The following is a 22,852-nucleotide window of genomic DNA, read 5'->3' on the forward strand; positions in this document are numbered from 1 at the left end:
ACTGGACCAATAAACAGCATTCTAGAAGCAAGGATAGCAAGACTTTATCTCTAACTTCGGACATGTTATCAGGAGGGACCAGTTCCTGGAGAAGGACATCATGCTTGGTAAAGTGGAGAGAGAGAAAAAAAGATAAAGACCCCCAATGAGATGGATCGGCACAGTGGCAGCAGCAATGGACTCAAGCATAACAACCATGGTGAGGATGGTGCAGGACTGGGCCATGTTTCATTCTGCTGTGCGTAGGGTTGCTATGAATCAGAACCAACCAGATGACACAACAATAGAAACAACAAACAATAGTTTGTACCTATATGAGACCCTCCATTAGTCTAAGGAAGGAGTTCAGGTCATACAGTGCAGTAAGTAAGCATTGGGCTGCTAACCAAAAGGTCAACAGTTTGAACCCAGCAGTTGCTCTGAAGGAGAAATGTGGAGCCATCTATTTCCAAAAAGATTTACAGCCTCAGAAACCCCAGGGAGCAATTCTACTCTGTCCTGTAGGGTTACTGTGAATCAAAATCAATGCAGCAGTGAGTTTATTGGTCTAAGAAAGGTATGTTGACAGTTTCCTTAGAAAACTAGTTCTCAAATATGTCAATAGGGAAGGAGGTTTACCATAGTTCATCAAGATTCAAGTTCAACACACCACACAACATGAAGACAGTCATTGCGCTAAGGATAAAAGAGGAATTTATTTTATCTTTCCCATACACTTTACTGAGGAAATAACAGCAAAAAATATCACCATCAGTTGTAAGAACACAAAGTTAGAGACAGTCAATAAGCGAAACCCACAGCCATCGAGTCAATGCCAACTCCTAGTGACCCTTATATAGGGTTTCTGAGGCTGTAACAGACAGCCTCATCTTTCTTCTTTGGAGTAGCTGGTGTATTAGAACTTCCAGCCCTGTGGTTAGCAGCCCAGTGCATAACCCACAGATCCACCAGAACTCCTTAGACCTAGAGAAGGCTCTACATAACAAATGAGATTTTACTGGGAAGCTTGAAGAGGTTGGATAAGAGTGCCCACAATTATGGTGAGAAGAGCATCCCAAGCTGAAAGAGTCGGGGTGAGAGGGTGAGGAGGAACAAAGATATAGAGAACAGAATCAGTGCACCCATTTTAGAGACTGAAACAGAGCTTCTCATAGGGACCCACCCACTGCCATCAAGTAGATTCCAACTCATAGTGACCCTTTATGGGGTTTCTGGGGCTACAAAGCTTTATGGGAGCACACAGTTTCATCTTTCTTCTGTGGAACAGCTGGTGGATTTGAACTGATGACCTTATAGTTAGAAGTCCAGTGCTTATCCTACAACACCTCCAGGGCTCCTAAGAGTGGAACTAAAGCAGGAGGAGTGAATTGGGATCCTGTCCTGATGACCTTTGAGTGCCAGGCTGCTTCTATAGGGAATAGTGTTCCATGAAAGAGAGACTTAGTGGAGGGAGTACTTAAGATGACTTTCTCCAAAAGGAAGACTTGCTGAACCTCAGTAATATAGTATGCACCATGAAAATTGGGGTCTCTGGTCCAATGAGTTTGGGAGATGCTGTTTATCTTATCTACACACCTTGGAAGGTCCTAATGTACATTTATTAGCAAAGGCACTGACAAGTCCTATAGGGGATGGAAATCCATTTAATTTTTGTGTAGCCAACCATTTCCTAAACTCATTTGACCACACACTACATGGATTTGAAATCGAATGTATTATGATTGCAAGGAGACCTGGTGGAGCAGTGAGTTGAGCACCAGGCTGGTAACCATAAAATCAGTGGTTCAAAACTACTAGCCACCCTGCAGAAGAAAGGTGAGGCTGTCTTTATGCTCCCATAAAGACTGACAGTTTCGGAAACAGTAAGGAGCTATTCTACTCTGTCTTGAAGGATGCCTCGGAGTCCAGAACTGGCTGAATGACAGTGGCCTTGGCTTTGGTTTAGGCATTACAATTGCAGGCACTCTAAGTAACACAACTAGACACCTGTTATTATAGAAGATTGTTAAACAATGGAGGTTTTGAGATCTTAGCGGTTTCCTCCCAAGCTCCCCCACTTGCTCTGCCAAAGGCCTTCATTAGTTGAAAGAAGAGTCCTGGGGCTTGGACTCCAAGATGCAACAGAGCCATCAGGAGATGGGTCCCGGTCTCCACCTCACTTACCCTCTTCAGCCACATGAGTCCATGACAAAATGCAAAAAACTGTGGCTCCAACATTTATGTATCTTGGTGACATTCAAAATTCTTCTGGGCATTAGAAAATAAACCCTTTTATGAGCCACAGTAAAAAACTCAAAACATTAAGGAGGTCTGTTTATGACCCCATAAAAGAAACATCCAATTTGTGTACTGTTTTTTCCACACTTTTGCATAATTCCTTTTATAATGCTGGGACAAGCAAGAAGCTAAGTAGCAAATGGTTTTCAACCAAGTAAAAATGAATAACCATAATGGTCCCTGAATGGCACAAAGAGTTTGCTCTTGGCTACTAACCTAAAGGTTGGTGGTTCAAACTCACCCAGCAGCTAAGGAGACAGCCTACCGATTTGCTTCTATAAAGATCATGGTCAAGAAGAAGATAAAAAGACTAGTTACAGCTCAGCTGTTGTTAGGTGCCTTACAATTGATTTCAACTCACAGAAACCTCATGTGGCAGTAGAACTGCCCAGAAGGGTTTCCTACACTGTAAACTTTTTTTTCCCACTGAGGTTTGTATGAAAGTTTACAGAACAAATTTATATACATTTTGTTTCATGACACCGTTTACAATCCCCACAATGTAACAATGCTCTTTCCACTTCTTCTGTGTGTTCCCCATTTGTATTTGCCCCTCCCTGCCCCTTCCTGCTTTATGAGATTTGTTTTGGGCCAGATGCTGCCCTCCGGGTCTTGTGCCGTTGGTTACTGTAAGGAGTGTGTGTGATGTTATTGTTCACTTATAGGGCTGTCTGTTGTCGCTGTAGGATAAGCACTTGACTGCTAATTGCAAGGTCTGCAGTTCAAACTCACCAGTGGATTCTTGGAGGAAAGATGAGACTTTCTGCTCCTGTAGAGATTTAAAGTCTCAGAAACCCTGTGTAGGGTTGCCATGAGTTGGAATTGACTTGAGAGCAGTGATTTGGGGTCATTTGGCTAGAAGCTGACTTACAGGGGTCTGTTCAGTTACAGGTTTAAAGGGTATCTAAGGGCCATAGGGGGTCCTGGTGTGATGCTGCGGGTTTAATGTGCCAGACTGCAAAGCCATTTGAACTGCAAGGTCAGTGGTTCAAGCTCACCAGCTGCTCCTTGGAAACCCTATACAGGGTTGCTATGGGTCGGAACTGACTCTATGGCACTTAACAACAACAACAGCAACAAAAGGGCCATAGTCTCAAGGGTTCCACCAGGCTAGAAAATCATTAAGTCCATTTTTTTTTTTTTTATGATTTTGAGTTTTTTATTCCACATTTTACTCCTACTTTATCCAGGACCTTCTAATGTGATCCCTTTCAGAGCAGCTGGTTGTGGTAGCTGAGCACCATCTAGTTCTTCTATCCTCGGGATTGTGGATGATGATATTTGAAATTCAGTCCTGTAGTCATCGTGGAAGAAAGGGGTTACAACTAAATGAAATAAATAGTTAACACAAACATTTGTCTTATATTTCTCAGAGTCCTGGTGTGGTGGTTCAACTTCCTGAGAAACCCTACACAGCGTCATTATGAGTCAGAAGCGACTCAAAGGCACTTAACAACAATATATTTCTCTTTCTGAGCACTTTATTTTGACATTTCTCAAACCCAACCTGCAGGGTAGATTTGAAGGCAGTATGATCCCTCCTTACACAACCATGGAAACTGAGGCTCAAAGATGTTTTGAGGTTTATATAGACTTAGTCTGTGGGGGATCAGAAACTGCAAATCAGGACACCTGAGTCCCCAGACTCGTACAGTGCTCTTAAGAAATAAAGGTCAGAGATGGGACCTGTTTAGCAATTTCAAGTGCTGTCTTAGTTCTCTAGTGCTGCTATAACAGAAATACTACACGTGGGTGGCTTTAACAAACAAGAGTGTATTCTCTCACAGGCTCTGGGGAAAGGTCCTTGTCTCCTTTCAGCATCTGTAGGTCCTGTATTCTCTGGAGATCTCCATACATCTCGGTATCACTCTTTCCCTGGAGAGAGGGGCTTCACAGTGCAGGGACCCTAGATCCAATGGATGAACTCCACTCTCGAGTCTCTTTTCTTGTTAGTCACAGGTTCCTCGCTCTGCTGACTTCTCTCTTATCTTTGTAAGATGAAAAAGGTTGCAGGCCACACCCCCAAGGAAGCTTCTTTTCAGTTGATTGGCTGCTCATAGCAGATTTCATCGTGGAAGTGATTACATCATATTATATCACATCATGGGAGATTACAACATCTTAATTGCCAAACCACAGAGAATCCTGGCCTAGCCAAAACGTTAATGATCACACATATTTACTCTGGGCTGGGTACTTTTACAGAGGCCTAGTGATCTTCTTCCCAAAAGCCAGCCATGGATAATTCTATGGAGCACAGTTCGACTCTAACACACCTTGGAGTTGACACAATGACAAGTGGTTTTTAGTTCTGTTCCCCACATGGAAAAAATGACTGTACCCATCTTATAGATGAGGACAAAGTCTCCAAGAGGTTAAAGGTTCTTGTGCAAAGTAGGGATCTAAACCCAGGTCTGTCTGCACATGTATACCACAGTTCAGGAGTGATATTGGGCCATTATTCCCAACTCCTTATCCTATCATTATTAATTATAATAATCATCAGCATCACTTAATTAGTCTTGTTCATTACATCATGGTTTATTACACATCACTGTCACTTTCCCTACCGCCTCAGAACAAATCCATGAGGAATCTAGGGCAAGCATTCAACCCCATTCTACAAAAGAGGGAACAGGTTCAATGAGGTGAAATAATTTATTCAGGCAAACATAAGATTTGAACCCAGGAATGAGACTTCAGAAGCAGAGCACAGTCTTCCTCTTGTTCTGCATGTCAGAGACTCAAGCAAGATCTCTGAGTTTCCCTCTTTCCCTTCCCTGCTTCTAGAATGATGATCTACAGTGGACGAACCAACACATCAGCTCTTCTCTATAGCTCCCTTCAAACTGAGAGTGTCCCCTTTGAGGGCCTACTGAGTGACAGCAACACCATCAGAATCGAGTTCACGTCCGACCAGGCACGGATGGCCTCAGCCTTCAACATCCGATTTGAGGGTGAGGGAGCTGGGAAGGGATGGTGGGATGGGGCTGGATCCTGGAAAATAGAAACCAGGATTTGTAGTGAGTGCAAAGACCCAGTGGCCACACTGATCTTTTGATACCAGAGACAGATTTGAAGTCATGAATGACAATGTCACTGCTTATTGAACAGTTACTATGTGCCACATGTCTCTGTGCATTGTACATTTCATCCTAGCCATTTTGCAGGGTGAGAACTGCTGGTATCTTCACTTGTAGATGACGACGCTGAGGACTTGAGTGACTTGACCAAGGCCACCACCCAGTATGAATGAATCTAGCACAGGTCCTTTCCCTTAAGCTCTGGGATAATGGACCCAGTAAAGCCCCCTAGAGCCCATCCACCTCTTCCTCCAAGCAGCATGGTTAAAGCCTCCCTCTCAGCCACTGACCATTGAGAAAAGGTGTTCCTGGGCACTTCATGTCCCTTGAATGACTCTCTGTTCTGCCTTCTGTAAGAAGAGTTGGCCTTTCTCAGAGACAACTGTGATGTCAAAAGGCAGAAATCATGACTCTGGGATATAGAATATGTAGAAAGTATCAGGGGGGGGGCTTCAAAAAGTTCCTGGGGGGGAGGAACTCATTATCTTTTAATTCCATTTTTACATGAATTTTGAAACCCCTTCATGAGTTTCATGTGGGAAGGAACTGAAACATAATTCGGCAGCGTTGGGAGGGAAGAGGTTCATATTTTCATTTTAGAGATGAGAAGAATGAAAAATTAGGCCCCCAAAAGTCAAGGACTGGTCCAAGGACCCTCAGCAGGTCATCTGGGCCTGAAACACTGATCTGGTCCTCTTCTTCCTTGGAGATTTCCTAAACAGCAATTGGGAGCTCATCTTCTGAGGTACGCAAAGGGGGTACCTGATTCACTTGACCTGCTGCCTCTTTCACATCCATCCCCTCCAGCTTTTGAGAAAGGCCACTGCTACGAGCCCTACATTCAGAATGGGAACTTCACCACTTCCGACCCAACATATAACATTGGGACCATAGTGGAGTTCACCTGTGACCCTGGCCACTCTCTGGAGCAGGGGCCGGCCATCATCGAGTGCATCAATGTCCGGGACCCTTACTGGAATGACACGGAGCCCCTGTGCAGAGGTGAGTGGTCCCCAGAGAACCCCACCTCTTAGATGAAAAACCCCAGGTGGAAGCTTAGGGGTATGACCAATTTTAGGGATTATAACCCTCTTAGGACACACTTTCCTTTGGGTTAGGGATACTACTGGCTCTTGGACAGGTTACAAAATAAAGATAATTTAAGAGGGTCCCTTCCTTCAGACACACACACCACAGTTCATTGCTTGGATTTTTGCTTCTAGTTGTCTTCCTTGTGCAGTGCACACCCTACCCAACAGTTCATGACAGACTTGGTTCTAAGTAATGATAATGCTGACAATGATAATAAAAGCCGTTATTATTAGGAGAGCAATCATTTCATTTAGGGAACTCCACCAAAAACATTAGCTAATTCAATTCTCACCACATCCTTGTTGTTGTTCTTGGGTGTTATCAAGTCAGTTCCAAATCAGCAATCCTAGTGCACTGGACTGCAAAGTTGATTTGAACCACAAGGTTGGCAGTTCAAGCTCACCAGCCGCTCCTTGGAAGCCCTATACAAGGTTGTTATGGGTCAGAACCGACTCTACAGCACTTAACAACAACAACAATAGAACAAACAGTACTCATCCTCACAACTGTTGTTATGTTTGAGCCTACTGTTACAGCTCCCCGTCGTCTTGTTGAGGGGCTTCCTCTTTTTCTCTGACCCTCCACTTTACCGAGCATGATATCCTCCAGTGACCGATCCCTCCTAATAACATGTCCAAAGTACTTCAGACTAAGTCTCACTATCCTCTCTTCTAACGAGCATTCTAGCTATACTTCTTCCAAGGCAGATTTGTTCATTCTTATGACCCCATTTATAGATGAGGACACTGAGGTGGTGAGATGTACCTGAAACCACACTGAGGGAAACAGGCAGAGGCAAGAATGGAACTCAGTTCTTCCTGCTTTCAGTGTCCTACACTCTGAAGCCCCCTGGACCATCTCAACTGTGTAGGACCCCCACTCATGTGTACCCTCGTACCCACCTCCCCATTTCTTCACATTCAAGGCTGATGAGCCACCAGGAGCCTCAATCTCCCGGTGGGAGGCATGTGGAGAAAATGAAGGGAAGCTCTCACACCTGGAAGCCACTACCAGTCGGTGTGAAATCACAGCCTCTTCATGGTGAGGGATTGATCTGTGCATTAAATGTGCTGGTTTAACAGAGCAGAATTTATTGGTGCTTTGGCCTCTGTCACGTTGAGAATTTTCCAAAGCAATAAACACAGAGTGGAATTTAAAGGGCCTGGTGGCAACCGCGGCCACATCTCGGCTTCTAGTTTGGGGCAGAGGCCTTCCACAATGGCATTGACATTGCTGAATGCCCAACATGTGCCAGGCACTGTGTAGCGACTTGGACATGCCTGGGCTCAATGAAGTCTCAGAATAGCTCAGAGTAGTTAGGAATGGGTTTATTCCCCATTTGTATATTAAAGAGGAGTCCTGGTGGCACAGTGGTTAAGTGGTCAGCTGCTAATAGAAAGGACTTGGTTCAAACTCCACAGCAGAAAGATGAGGCAGTCTGCTTCCATAAAGATTCCAGTTTTGGAAATCCTATGGGAGCAGTTCTATTCTGTCCTACAGAGTCACTTTGAGTCTGAACCAACTCAAGAACAATGGATTTATAGACGAGGGATACTGAGGCTCTGAGGTGGTGAGACGATGTGTCTTGTCTGTAGTCACAGCTCCTGATGGCAGAGGCAAGATTTGATCCCAAATCTGTCTGATTTGATCCCAAGTCCGTCTGATTCGAGTATACCATCTCTCTTTCAGTTGCCTAGTACTGCTATAGCAGTGGTATGACTTATCTTCTCAGTTTAGGAGGCTAGAAGTCCAAATACAGGCTCTGTTGTTGTTGTTGTGAAGTGCCGTTGAGTCGGTTTCAACTCATAGCGACCCTGTATAGGGTTTCCAAGGAGCTGGTGAGCTTGAACCACCAACCGTGCAGTTCAAATGGCTTTGCAGTCTGGTGCATTAACCCACAGCGCCACACCAGAGGCTCTAGGGGAAGGCTTTTCCTCCATCTGTCAGCTTTGGAGGAAAGTCCTTGTCTCTTCAACTTCTGCTTCTTGGTTAACTCCTTGGTAAACTCCATGTGTTTTGGCATATCTCTGCCCCATATCTGTTATGTTCACTTGTTTAATCTCTCTCATATCTCAAAAGAGATTAATTTAAAACACACCCCACATTAATCCTGCCTCATTTACATAACAAAAATAACCACTTCCCAAGTGGGATTATAACCACAGGCTTCAAGGTTTGGATTTACAATATCAATTTGGAGGAAAAACAATCCATAACAAACTCTTAGCCTCTATTTGGCTTACACAAGAAACAGCAGCTCCGAGGAGTCAACACCTCTAAGCTTTCTTTGCTGTTGTTATGTACCATGGAGTCAGTTCTGACTCATAGTGACCCTGTACAGGGTTTCCAAGGCTGTAAATCTTTACAGGAGCAGAAAGCCTCATCATTCTCCCACAGAACAGCTGGTAGTTTCGAACTGCTAACCTTGAGGTTGGCAGCCCGATTCTTAACCACTACGCTAACAGAGCTCCTTAAGCCTGGTGGGGGGAGGAGGGGCCGAATCAATACCCTTAGCTCTGTCTTTGGTGCTGAAGAAATTTGCGTTCCTCTGGCTCTGTCCTTGGTACTGAATTATCTATCATGCTCTGAGTCCAGAATGACAGCCCTCCGCTAAAGGTAGAGGTAGGTGGCTGGCATTCATTGACTCATTTTACACACATGTATGGACTGAGGTGAAGGTGCCTGTCCACAATACACAGAGACCCACATCTGTCTGATGTCCTATCACACACTCTTCACTTCTGTGTCATATCAGCCTCCTTACGAATAAAGTCTATCTGTGTCTCTTACAGCCATGTGTGGTGGGGAACTTTCTGCTGTGGCCGGAGTAGTGCTGTCCCCAAACTGGCCAGAGCCCTATGTGGAGGGTGAAGATTGTGTCTGGAAGATCCACGTCGGGGAGGAAAAACGGATCTTCTTGGATATCCAACTGTGAGTGTTTCTGATAGGTGGGTTTGGGGTGCCTGAAAAGCTTCAGCATGCAGCCTCATTGGGGAATCAATTGCCCCTCCTTTGTTCTTTCAACCAGTATTAATTTAGCATCTACTGAATAAAGATGGCAAGATTTTTGTCTCATGTACTTTAGGCTGGTCCCTGGAGAAGGATATAATGCTCCGTAAAATGGAAGGTCAGTAAAAAAGAGGAAGACACTCAATGAAATGGTTTAACACAGTAGCTGTAACAGTGGTCTCATATAGCAACAGGCAGTGTTTCATTCTGTTGTGCATAGGGTGGCTATGGACTCAACAACAACTGTATAAACAACTGGGAACACAAGGGTGAGAAGGGGTCATGTCCACACACAGTTCCTATCCTCAGGAAATTCACCTAATAAGGAAATAGAGGTTAAATGAAGAAATGCATGAATATTGCAAGACTAACATTGTAAGTGATGTAAGAAAAAGTGCATAGTGCTAAAAGAGTTTGTATTGGGGATCTGATATGAAGAAGGTCAGAAAAGGCTGACTTGAAAATCGTATACTAAGGCTAAGAGCTAAAGGACAATTTAGAGTGGATGCATTCAAAAGGAGCTAACTATGCCAAAGCACTGTAATAAAAGTGCCATCATTGTCAAAGCACAGAACAGTCAGCAAGGCCAGGGAAGGGGGCACTATAACACAGTACTCCTGTATGGTTGTAGCTTCTTTTGCAGCCCTTTTTCCCCCTACTAAGGTGCTAGGCATTAGGTATTGGACTGCTAACAGTAAGATGGGTGGTTCAAAACCACCAGATGCTCTTTGGGAGAAAGATGAAGTGAAGCTTGTTTCCAGGGTCTCACACTGGGCCTTACACATAGAATGTCCTCAGCAAGTGCTGCTGAATGAGGAAATGCCTTGATGAATGGACTTATCTGGCTATGTGGCTGTTTCTGTACTCAGTGAGGGTAGCTACTAGATGCTTCTTTCAGGGCTTTCCAGGAGGGTGGCAGCCCTTGGGAGCTAGACTGGATGCAACAGTGGTTACTGTAAGCATTATGTCTCAGGTAATTCTTATAAATAACCCTCCACTGTAGGGTAAAAAGGAGCCTTGATAATGCTATGGTGTAAACATTGGGCTGCTAGCCACAAGGTCCGTGGTTCCAACCAATCAGGTGCTCTGCAGGAGAAAGATGAGGCCATCTGATCCTGCAAAGACTAGCAGTCTTAGAAATGCTAGACAGTAGTTCTACTTTGTCCTGTAGGGTCGCTGAGTTGGAATGGATTCCACAGCAGTGGATGTGGTTTTGTAGGACAATACCATCATTCTTCAGAGGAGAAAGTTGACAGAATAGCTCATTTAGTGGCTTATAGATAATTTAGTGAGACTAGAACATAGTGACTGGGTATACGTTATAAAGAGAAAGGACCAAAGAAAGACTGGAATCGTCAGAGTTGAAGCTTCAAATGGAAAATCCTATTCTGAAGCTGCTTCCTCTAGGAAACTTCCGTGGGTCCCCATTGTTCTCATACCAACTGCTGTTAAGTTGATTCTGATGCATGGCCATCCCCATGTGTTGTAGAGTAAAACTATGCTTCATGGAGGAGCATCCAATAGCAGATTACCTGATCTGTCTTCCATAGCACCTCCAATATTTCAGTTAGTAGCCTGGTGCTTAGCTGTTTGCACCACCCAGAAAATCCTTTGATTTTCTTAGTGCACACCTAAGTATGCTCCTGGCTTATGAGCACACACCAGCCCCCTCAGAGGTAAAACTCAGACTTCAACTCAAGGTGAAATAGACCCCTGATTTCTCCTCTCCCTTGCAAAAGTTTGATCCCCAGCCCCATGATGTGAGGACTCGTCTATGGCCTCCTTCCTTCTCCTCACAGGGAGCCTCCCAGATGGGTGACTTTGCTTAAACAAGACTGGCCCACATCTTCCCTTGGTATCATAGGCCTAGCTGATGACACAGGAAAATGGGAACCCTATTTTCATCCTCTGTAGGCATCAAATATTCAATTAACCTTCTGCCTGACACCAGATTGAGTTTTATTTCCATCGCTCAGCACGCGATTGGGGCAGCCAATCTGGGAGCCTTGTGCAGTTGAAGCAGAAATCTTTTTCCAAAGGCAGGCCACCAACTTTAACATCAGGAAGAGAAGCACTGCAGGGGTTAGACATTTGCCTGTTTACCTCAGCAACCCCAGATATGAGTAACATCTGGGAGAAAGGACTCCTGGATCCTCATCCCAGGCCCTTCCTCTAATCCCTGTGCAACTCCGAGTTCATCACCTAGCTTCTTTGCACGTCAGATTCCTCTTCTGCAAAATGACAGATTACCCAATTAGTCTCCATTTGCTGGGAGTGTAGGGGGGCCATGGGGGTCAGGAATCAGAGGAAGAAAGGGAATACATGTCTTATTGATGCCATGAAACAACCTTGCCATGAGACCAACACACCAGGTATTGCCCTACTACCAATACTGAACATCTGGATCAAGGTTTCTATAGAAAAACCTCATTTAAAAGGGTATGAAATAAGGAACAGAATTTCAAATTCTCATGGAATCCAGACTTTCTGGAACTATTGAGGCCAAATAAATCCTCACTCCCACAAAACAAACAAAAAGGCTATCGCTGCTGCTGTTAGGTGCTGTATAGCTGTATAGAGTCAGTCCCTATTCTTCCCAGCCCTGTGTACAACAGAATGAAACACTACCTGGTCATGCACCATCCTCACTATGTTTGAGCCCATTGTCTTAACCATTCTGCCAACCCATCTCATTGAGGGTCTTCCTAGTTTCACTGACTTTCTGTTTTACCAAGCATGATGTCTTTCTCCAGTTATGGTCCCTCCTGACAGCATTCCTGATAACTGTCCCAAGTATCTGAGACATAGTATCACCATGCTCATTTCTAAGGAGCTTTCTTGTTGTACCCAAACTATTACCCTAAGGAAGTCTTTAAACCCTGGACTTGAACTATCCCCGATGTCATCCTTAAACTAAATGATAGTTTAGCCTAATTAGGAAAGTATGCCTGCATTAAGCATCCTCTTTTAAAGAATTACCTTTATGTGATCAAACTAGCAGCAGCAACTTGAAAGGATAGATGAGAAACTTAGGGAGCAGTGGGTTTGTGCTCATGACGGTGAAATAGTTTGGGAAAAATATTCTCAAGAAATGTGACTCAACTCGGAGAATGTCACCAATGTCACTGAACTGCACATGTAGAAATTGTTTTATTTTGTATATTGTCACACACATACACACAAAGATAGGTTGCCTGGAACCTAAGAGAATGCAAACTCAAACTCATGCCCCAAGGCCTTGGCATGGCCTGTCTCTACTCCCAAATGCCTGCATAGCTCATCACCTCATTTCCTTCGAGTCTCTATTCACAGCACACCTACTGATCTAAATTAGCATCCCTGTGAGTCTTCAGCCTCTAACCTTACTTTATTTGCTTCACAGCATTCAGCACCATCTAATTTATTGCATATCATTGTATTTGATGAAGTATTTCCACACACTCCACTACACACACACAAAACCTTAGAATGTCATCTCCATGACAACAAGAGGTGGTTGTAATTGTTTACTGTTTGATTCACTACTGTATTTCCAGCCAATTTTGTTGTTATTGTTAAGTGTTGTCAAGTCAGTTCCAATTCATAGTGACCCTGTATAGGGTTTCTGAGGAGCAGCTGGTGGGTTTGAACCGCTGATCTTGTGGTTAGCATACCAGTGCTGATCTTATAGCACTATACCAGGAGTCCAAAAAGAGAGTGGTGGTGTAAAGAGTAATAAAGAAGGATCAAAATTTTTTAAATGAAAAAGAGAGGAGAATGATAAACAGAAAACAAGAAGTAAAAGTGAAAGTGGAAATAGGAAGGATAAAATGTGAGGGGAGGAAAGGAGAAGAAAGAATAAGGGAAAACAACAAAACAAGGGGTGGGGATACAAACTAAAACATAGTACAGCTGTTGGACCAGAAAGAAGGAAACTCTGAGGGGCTCCTGTCAGCCAAGGAGCTCATGAAGTAGGTGCAGGAGGGATGTGACAGCAGAGTTCCTGACCCTAGATGGAGTTCCTATAGACCTAGGTGTTATCTATGTGCAGGGCACTCAGTCCAGAAGTAGTTCCTGGTGGCCCTTGATGAAGTTGGTTTCAGTGTCTGTCAGGACCACAGTGCAGTTGAGGGCAGGGTGACTGGTTATGTGATTTTCTGCTCTACTGGTGCTGGCCAGGTTCGGTAGGTCTGGAGCCGAACCTGACTGAATCCAGGCACCAAGGCAATGCTGCTGTCCCCAGCCTCTCCCTGACTCCTCTCACAACCACATGGCTCTGAACTGATGGAGACCAGAGTTGACAGGGGGTGGACAAGGCCCTCGCCAGCCACGCCTCTGGTAACCAGGGGAGCATAAGGCAGATGAAAGAATCACACCTTTCCCATTGCCCATGGAAACTGGCTCTGCTAGAATGTGGCACTGTAGGATAAACACAAGACTTCTAACCGTAAGGTTGGTAATTCAAACCCACCAGCTTTTCCTTGTGAACCTATATAGGGTTGCTATGAGTCGGAACCAACTCCATAGCACTTAACAACAACAACAACAACAACAACAAGGTGGCTTTCTGTCACCAAAGCTGCTCACAAAAGCTCAAGATGGCCACGCCACATCTGGCATGTAATTAATACAGCAAGTGAAATCAAGACAGCATGTCAATGCCATATAGCCATAAAACGTCAAAGCTAGAATTTGAATTCAGTTCCACATCCAGTTGGCTACAATAGACACGGAGGGGGAAAAAAAGATCAGAAAATAATGGAAAGACCCTCTAAGGCCGTGAGGGCAATTTTTCAAGAAACTTGAGTTTACTACATGATAAGCAAACGGGCTGGTAAACAATAATGAATAATAACATTTTACAGAGGAAGTATCAGATAAAGTACTTGTCCACCATACATTCTGTCAGTTTGTTAGGCTGTGAAAGTTTGTGTATTGCTGTGATGCTGGGAGCTATGACACTGTTATTTCAAATGCCGGCAGTGCCATCCATGTGGACAAGTTTCAGCTGAGCTTCCAACTAAGATTGGGAAGAAAAGCTTGGTGATCTACTTCTGAAAGTCAGCCAATGTCAAAATCACTTGCTATGGATATTTCAGGAGGGATTAAGTAGCTAGAGGAGGACATTGTGTTTGGTGTGGTAGAGGGCCTATGAGGGCAAGGGAGACTCTCCACGAGATGGATTGGCACAGATGCAACGATGGACTTGGACATGCCAGCAATCGTGAGGATGGCATAGCACTGGGCAGTATCTCATTCTGTTGTACATAAGGTCACTATCATGCAGAGTCAGCAGTTGGAGCTAGCAACAGCAACAGCAGTAACAGTAGTGGGAAGATCCTCATAGGGCGCTTTCTAGAGCTATAGGTTCATCAGATTTGCCATCACAGACCTTAGAATCCAAATCTAGACTGGAAGGACTTCTAAGGTTCTCCAATCCAAGGATCATTTGGTAGAGTTAGGAGATAAGATATAGTGGGTTTTAGAGAGACCACAGGATATCTGTGCTCCAGATGGTGAGCTAAGGTCCACAATAATGGACCACAGACAGAGTCCAAGGAGGAAGGCATTATCCATCCTAGGGGCTCCCACCACCAATGGCCTGTTCATGGGGTACGGAGCCCCCTGGATCTGACAATTAGAAACAGATTTTTCCCCAATAACCATACCATGCAGAACAGACTTGTCTGACCCAAGGCTTTTGCCTTTCAAATACCCCACATGAGCCCCCATTTCAATGTTCATGGACATATGGTTGGTGGTGATGGTATCTGGTGACCTCATGTGTCACAGTAGAACTACCCTGCAGGGTTTTCCAGACTGAGATATTCATGGAAAAAGGTCACCAGATCTTTTCCCAATGGTGCCACAGGGTGGGCTTGAACCAACAACCTTTCAGTTCACAGCCAAGCTCTTAACAGTTGCACCACTAGGGCTCCTTGGACAAGTGGTTAAAACTGTAATTTTTGTAACTGAGCAAGTTCAATTCATTCATCAAATATATATTAAGCACCTATGTGCACCAGGTTTCTACTGGATTCTAGAGGTAAGCAAGATAGGCACAGCCCTGCCCTCTAAGAAGCTCAGCTCACACTGGAGGCAAAAGAACATACAGGGGCCTTCACAGCCCAGAACTGAGACAGGCAACAGAGATTAGTGGCAGATATAGAGAGAAAGACTTCAGGAAAAAAGTCACATCTACATTGGTAGCTGTGGTTCTCAGCTGGGGAGAATTTTGCCCCCTCCCCCAAAGGGAACATTTGACAATGTCGAGAGACATTTGGGAGCATGGTTACCAGCATCTAGTGGGTAGAGGCCAGGGATACTTCTAAATATCCTGCAACTCACAGGACAGCCCCTCGTCCCCAGAACAAAGAATTACCTGGCCCAATATGTCAATAGTGGAGAAGCCCTGATGTGCGCTGAAAGCTAATGGACAGATGGAAGTTGGGCCAAGGTACTGGAACCAGCCTTCCAGCCAAAGGGTGTATGTAAAGGTCCAGAAACTGGAAATCTTAAACTCTTCTTCTTTGTCCACAATATTGAATGTCTTTGGAACACTTACTACATCCCAAGCTTCTTCATGACAAGCCCATGCAGGGCTTCTGTTTTGTCTCCATTTCACAGATGACAACCTTGCTTGCTGAAAGTCAAGAGGACTTGAAGCACTCACTGATGAAGATCAAAGACTATAGCCATCACATAAAGAAACCAAGCATCCTCCCAACTAGTCCAATAAGCACTATAATCGTAAATGGAAAACAGATTGGAACTGTCAAGAATTGTGTTTTACTTGGATCCGCAATCAAAATTCAGGAAAGCAGCAATCAAGGAAAAAATGATATGTTATGTTGGGCAAATCCACTGCAAAAGACCTCTTTAAAATGTTCTAGAGCAAAGATGTCACTTTGAGGACTAAGGTGTGCCTGACCCACACCATGGTATTTTCACTCACCCCACATGAATGTGAAAACTGGACACCAAATAAGGAAGACCAAAGACAAATTGTTGCCTTTGAATTATTGTGTTGGTAGAGAATATTGAATACACAACAGACTGCCAGAAGAATGAAGAAATCTGTGTTGAAATAAGTAGTCAGAATGCTCCTTAGAATCAAGGATAGTAAGAGTTTGTCTCATGTACTTTAGATATGTCATCAGGAGAGACCAGTCCCTGGAGAAACTCATCATGCTTGGCAAAGTCAGTGGAAAGAGGAAGACCCTCAATGAGACACATTTACACTGTGGCTGCAACAATGGGCTCAAACATAGGAATAATTGTGAGGATGGCACAGGACCTGGAAGTATTTTGTTCTGTTGGGTCGTTGTGAGTCACAACCAACTCAACAGCACCTGACAACAACAACAAACTGAGGCTCAGAAGGTGAGACTGTGATTACACAGCTAAGAAACGTTTACAAGTCTCCAGGTTAATCTACCCCATACCCATTGCCATCAAGTTGATTCCTGCTCATGGAGAACCACTGTGTGACAGGGTAGTACTGCTCCATAGGGCTTTCTTGGTAGCTGTTCTCTTTGCAGAAGCAGGTTGCCAGATCTTTCTTCTGCAGCACCCCTTGGTGGGTTCAAACTGACAACCTTTAGGTTAGTAGCAGCTGAGCACGAGCTATGTGCACCACTCAGTAACCACTCCTCCTAGACCACTTGTTAGGTGCTGGAGGAAGTGCTCTGTTCCTGCAGCTCAGAGTTGCAGTTACACAGGAGGGGCATCAGCGAAGAGAAGCAGGTGGATGGTAGAGGAGAGATCAAGCAGAGCCTTGAAGGCTGCATGACGAGGTCTGGACTTCTCCAAAGTGGGCAGCAAGGGAAGGGTTTGAAGAAACTAAAGGGATTAGAGCTTCACAGAAAGAAGCCAAGCTCCCCAGCCACCAGCCCCTGACTCTCCCCAGCAAACTCTTTGGTACAGGCTTGGCAGATTGGCACCTCCTCCCTCCCACAGAGGAAGTGAGACTAGCATCTCACCAGTCAGAGTTGCATGCAGTCCGATAGCTGCTGGGCTTAATTTCTCTTGCTCGGTTTCCGCTGACAGTCTTAGTAAACCAATTTGGGTTTGATAGGAAAAATTGTTCCATCCTCAGGGTCTCTCAGCATTGTCTAAGTGTTTGTAATTGTTTTTTTGGGTTTTTTTTTGGTCACAAGCCATGAGAGGGACAGAGTGTCTGCTGCAATCTCAGCCACGTAGGTGGTCCATAGTAGGCACTGAGCAAATGTTTGCTGAGTCATGGCGGAATACAGAAGCCACGTGGGCCAGGCAGAGAGGGGGGCCGGCCTTTCCTTCTTGTCCACTGCTGATGCTGTGGGCATTAGGATAGTGGTTGCCGTAGTTGTTATTGGTGACATTGTTATAATGTGCTATAGAGTTCCGAACTGCCTGACAGAGTAGAACTGCCCCACAGGGTTTTCTAGGCTGTCAACTTTATGAGAGCATTTTGCCAGTCTTTCTCCAGCGGAGCAGCTCGTGATTTTGAACCCCAACTTTTGATTAGTGTCCAAGCGCTTGATCATTGCACTACCAGGAGTGTGTCTATTGTCGTTCTCACTGGCATTGAGTCGATTCTGACTCATAGGAAGCCTATAGGACAGAGATCTCCTTAGGGTTTCCAAGGCTATAAATCTGTATGGAAGCAGACTGTCTCATCAGTGAAGCAGCTGATGGGTTGGAACCACCCACCTTGAGGTTAACATCCCAATACTTAATGCAGTGTGCCACCAGAGAGCCTTAGAAGTGAAGATGACAAGACTTCCTCTCACCTACCTTGGCTACGATGTTATCAGGAGGGACATTCCCTCCTATTGTCATTTAAATAAACAAAGATACCCACTGCTGTAGAGTTGATTCCCACTCACAACAAGCCTACAAGGCAGAGTAGAACTGCTCCCTAGGGTTTCTAAGGCTGTACATCTTCACAGAAACAGACAGTCTCATCTTTGAACCACAGAGCAGCTGGGGAGTTTGAACCACAGCCTGGCACTTTGCAACCCAATGCTTAACCCATTGTGCCACCTTTTCTGTTGTCGTTGAAAAACCAGCCAAACCCACTGACTCCCAGTTAGCCTATATAGATTTTCTAAGATTATAAATCTTTATAGGAGCAAACAGCCTCATCTTTCTCCCTCAGAGTGGCTGGTGAATTTGAACCACTGGCCTTGCCGTTAGCCACCCAACACTTAACATCACTGGACTGCAAACCACAAGGTTGGCAGTTCAACCCCACCAGCCAGCTGCTCCTCAGAAATCCTACACAGAGTCACTATGAGTCGGAACTGACTCAATGGCAATGTGTTAGGCCCTGACCGGTATAGCTTATGTCTGAGAGCAAGTCTGAATGCAAACATTACTATGTAGAGGTAATACATGAGTTTGAGAAACAGTAAGTAAAGATCATTCCTGAGGGATAATTGCCCACGTGAGAGGTGACGTGTGCAGAACTCACGGTGTGAATCTAGCACTCAGTTGGTGCTCCCTGATGGAAACAACCAAGGAGCTCTGGTAGCGTAGTGGTTACGAACTGGGCTGCGAACTGCAAGGTGAGCAGTTCAAAACTACCAGCCACTCCACGGGACAAAGATGAGGCTTTCTGCTCCCGTAAAGATTTACAGCCTCAGAAACCCTGTACATGGTCTCTAAGAGTCGGACCTGACTCCACGGCACATAACAACAACAATGGAAACAACCATGATCAAGAAACCCCAGATGGGTGTTACCATCACCACTTTACGGATTTGGAAATGAAAAGCCCAGAGAGGTTAAATGGCTACCTCCAGTCACACAGCAAAGGACAGAACCAGGGCTCCAGGACATGCCACAACCTCCACCTTCATGGGTCTCTGATGAGCCATTCTGGGGACCTGCTATGTGTCTCAGCAGAGAGGCTCCTGTGAAAAGAAGAAGGGCCATAAACAGACACTCCAAGGAGATGTGGGTAGTACTGTGGCTTGGAGCTGAAGAAGGGAAGGACATTGGTTTTATTTCAGGGAGGGGAGCCTTTTAGAAATGTCCCAGAGAGGGTGATATCCAAGCAGAATGTTGGAGAGTTGATTTCAGGTGGCCAAGCTATAATGGGAGGAGGTCACTTCAGGAGGGGCACCCATGAACACCAAGAACTCAAGCAGTGAGAACAGTGAATGTTAGGCATGGAGGGAGTGAATATCTGCACTAAGTAGAACCGTCTGCCTCATACTGCTAGTGTTAGAGGTGGTTTGTCTTCCTTTGTTCCACAGTCAAACCCATGCCCAACGTCATCCCCTGCTTATGGACACAGTGCTATGACCAGGAATGGAAAAGGTCTAATAACAAACCCTGTGGCCATATGATTGATATCAGCAGAATAGTGTGCTTCAGCAGCTGGCAGCCCATTGTGTGCAAAGTTAATTCCAAACCCTAAAAATTAAGTGCCCTGTCCAGAGGCACTTCTGTCCGTCAAACAGAGATATAGCTGCTCTCAGCTGCGAAGGAAGTGCCAACAGTCAAGGGCAGCATTGGCCTTAGGAGAATGAATTTCCAGACACCAGAAGACATCACAGGAGAAAGAGTCACAATAAAAATAAAACTGGTTGGACCCAGACCTTCCGAACCATTAGCAGAAGGAGACAGCATTTCTCCAGAGTCCAAAGTTCTAAGGAATCATCATAAGAAGAATATGGAGCCCAAATTCCATCATGTTACAAATGAGGAAACTGAGACCCAGAGATGGAAAGAGACTGTCCCTGGACTGCTCCATCTATCTGTCAGCTATTGATGCATGAGAAAATACCCCAAAACTCAGCAGCAGAAAACAGAGAGCTCACAAGTGTCTGGTCAGCTAGACTATTCTGGTCTCAACCCATAGCAACCCTGTATAAAATTTCCGAGGAGTAACTGGTGAGCTTGAACCACCGACCTTGCAGTCCAGCACCACATCAGGACTCCTTCCCATCTTTAAAATGATACAGCTAGAATGCTCCTTGGAGGATGGTGAGACTTAGTGTCTCGTACGGAGAAATGTTGTCAGGCGGGACCAGTCTTTGGAGAAGGACATCGTGCTTGGTAAAGTGGAGGGTCAGCAAAAAAGAGGAAGACCCCCAAACAAGCTGGAATGACACAGTGGCAGCAGCAGTGTGCTCACATGTAAAAAGAATTGTAAGGATGGCACAGAACTGGGCAGTGTTTTGTTCTGTAGTGCATAGGGTCGCTATGAGTCAGAACTGACTAGACAGTGCTCAACAACACCACCCACAACCTCCTAGCATTGCTGTGATGAGATGACCCCATTCACTGATGCACTTGGTGAGGACCTGATGCACACGCAAACCGAATGAGTGATTCAGACAGATCAGAATAAGGAGGAAGATGTATCCCTCCCCTGGTCCATGCACAAATCGAGTTTCATGAAACAACCTGGACAAAACCCTTAGGTAGCTCTGTGGGTTACGCAACTGGGCTGCTAATGTAAAGGTCAACGGTTTCAAATCCACCAGCAGCTCAAAGGAGAAAAATGAGGCAATCTGCTTCCATAAAGATTTGTAGCCTCAGAATTCCTACTCTGAGCTACAGGGTAACTCTCAGCCAGAAGTGACTTGACAGCAATGATAAGGGGGCTTCAAATAGCTTGGGAGAAAATTCCACCATCTTTTCATTCCAGTTTTCCACAAACTATTTTAAATCATATTGTCATTAAGTGCCATTGAGTCGGTACTGACTCACAACAACCCAGTATAGGATTTCCAAGGAGGGATTGGTGAGTTTGAACCACCAACCTTGTGGTTAGTAGTCCAATGCTTATCCTACATCACCACACTGGACTTCTTAAGCCACATAGTCGAATATGTACGATTATATACTTAAATGTAGATTTATTTAACCCTCTAACAAACCTATGAAAACATACTATGAGGTCCCTGTGTTTCCAATGGGGACAATGACACTCAGAAGGGTACATGGTTAACCAGTGGGACAGGATCACACCCTAGCAGTTGATGCAGAACCCGTGGCCCTTCTCACCGCACAACTGCCAGAGGGCAGGGAAGCAGAGACAGGCAGTGCCTGAGCATGTCCACGATGCCTCCCAGTGAGAGCTCACAGTCAGCCCACCAGGCTTGAAGGAGAGACCTACTCAGAGTTGACACTGTGACAGTAGGGGATGGACTTCTGGGAGTGCTCAGCCTGGCAACAACCAGGCTGTAAGAAAGTGATGCCTTCAAGACACATGCCATGGTGGGGAACATACCCCAGCAGCTGTCAGCGTCCCTGGGAAGGTGCATAAAGTCTTCCTCTAGAAATGCAGAGCCCTGGGCCCACCTCTCTCTTTACAAGGATATACATAGGGCATACACCACACATGTACTACACACACCACACCACACACCACAAACTCAACACACACACAGCACACACATACCATACACGTCACACCACAACACATACATACCACACCACACCACACACCATGCTACACACCACACCACAAGCACAACACACACATACCACACACTCCACACCACACACAATGTCACACACTACACCATGCCACAAGCACAACACACACACCACACTACAAACATGATACACACACCACCATATACCACACCATACATACCACACTACACATACACAAGACCACACACAGATCACACACACACACACACCCATGCCGCATACCACACCACAAACACAACACACACATACCACACACACCACATCACACAGCACACCATACCACAAATACAACACACACGTACCACAAACACCACACCATACCACAAACACAACACACACACCACACTACAAACATGGCACATATCACCATATACCACACCATACATACCACACTACACACACACCACCACACACATACACGTACATCACTGTCCTTGGAAGAAGAAGAGAAGCAGCTGGGGCAGACCACAGCTCAGCCTGGGCTGATCCCAGACGAGAGGCACATTCCACCTGGAGCCTCTTTCTGCTTCTCTTTTGGATCAGAAGGAAATTAATGGCAACTGGGAGGGAACAAGGTGAAGGAAAAGAACAAAAAGGAAAGGCAGCAAGTGAGAGCAGAATCATGCAGATTCCAACTCCAGGGCATTGACTCTCTGCTCTGAAGCTCCAGATGTGGGGAGATTTGAAAAGTAGCGGGGGGCTTCAAAAGGTTCATGGGAAAGGGAATTCAAAGATAATGGAGTTTTTCCCCTGAGCTTTCTGAAGCCCCTTTGTATAGATTCCCAGGATCCCCCTCCAGAGCTCCTGATGCAATTGGTCTGGGATAGACCTGGGTCTCAGGGATTTCCAAATCTCCCCTGTAATTCTGATGTTCAGCCAGGTTGAGAGCCACTGGTTCGGAATCTGACACAGACAAGCACTTGATGACTATTTGGAGGAAACTGGAGGAAAGACTAGGGAGGGCAGAAGGACAGAAC

The 22,852-nt window shown here is 45.2% G+C and overlaps 1 protein-coding gene across 1 annotated transcript in view; it reads left to right on the top strand.

Annotated features, from left to right (window-relative positions):
* SEZ6L (seizure related 6 homolog (mouse)-like) overlaps positions 1-22,852 on the top strand; it is a 114,914-nt gene that overhangs the window by 36,231 nt on the left and 55,831 nt on the right. The window contains exons 7-9 of the mRNA XM_006869294.1: positions 5,068-5,234; positions 6,168-6,362; positions 9,245-9,383. Of these exons, the coding sequence (XP_006869356.1) occupies positions 5,068-5,234; positions 6,168-6,362; positions 9,245-9,383 (501 nt within the window). The remainder of the gene's footprint in view (positions 1-5,067; positions 5,235-6,167; positions 6,363-9,244; positions 9,384-22,852) is intronic.

This window comes from Chrysochloris asiatica, unplaced genomic scaffold (genome assembly GCF_000296735.1).
Source record: "Chrysochloris asiatica unplaced genomic scaffold, ChrAsi1.0 scaffold00128, whole genome shotgun sequence".
NCBI lineage: Eukaryota > Metazoa > Chordata > Mammalia > Afrosoricida > Chrysochloridae > Chrysochloris > Chrysochloris asiatica.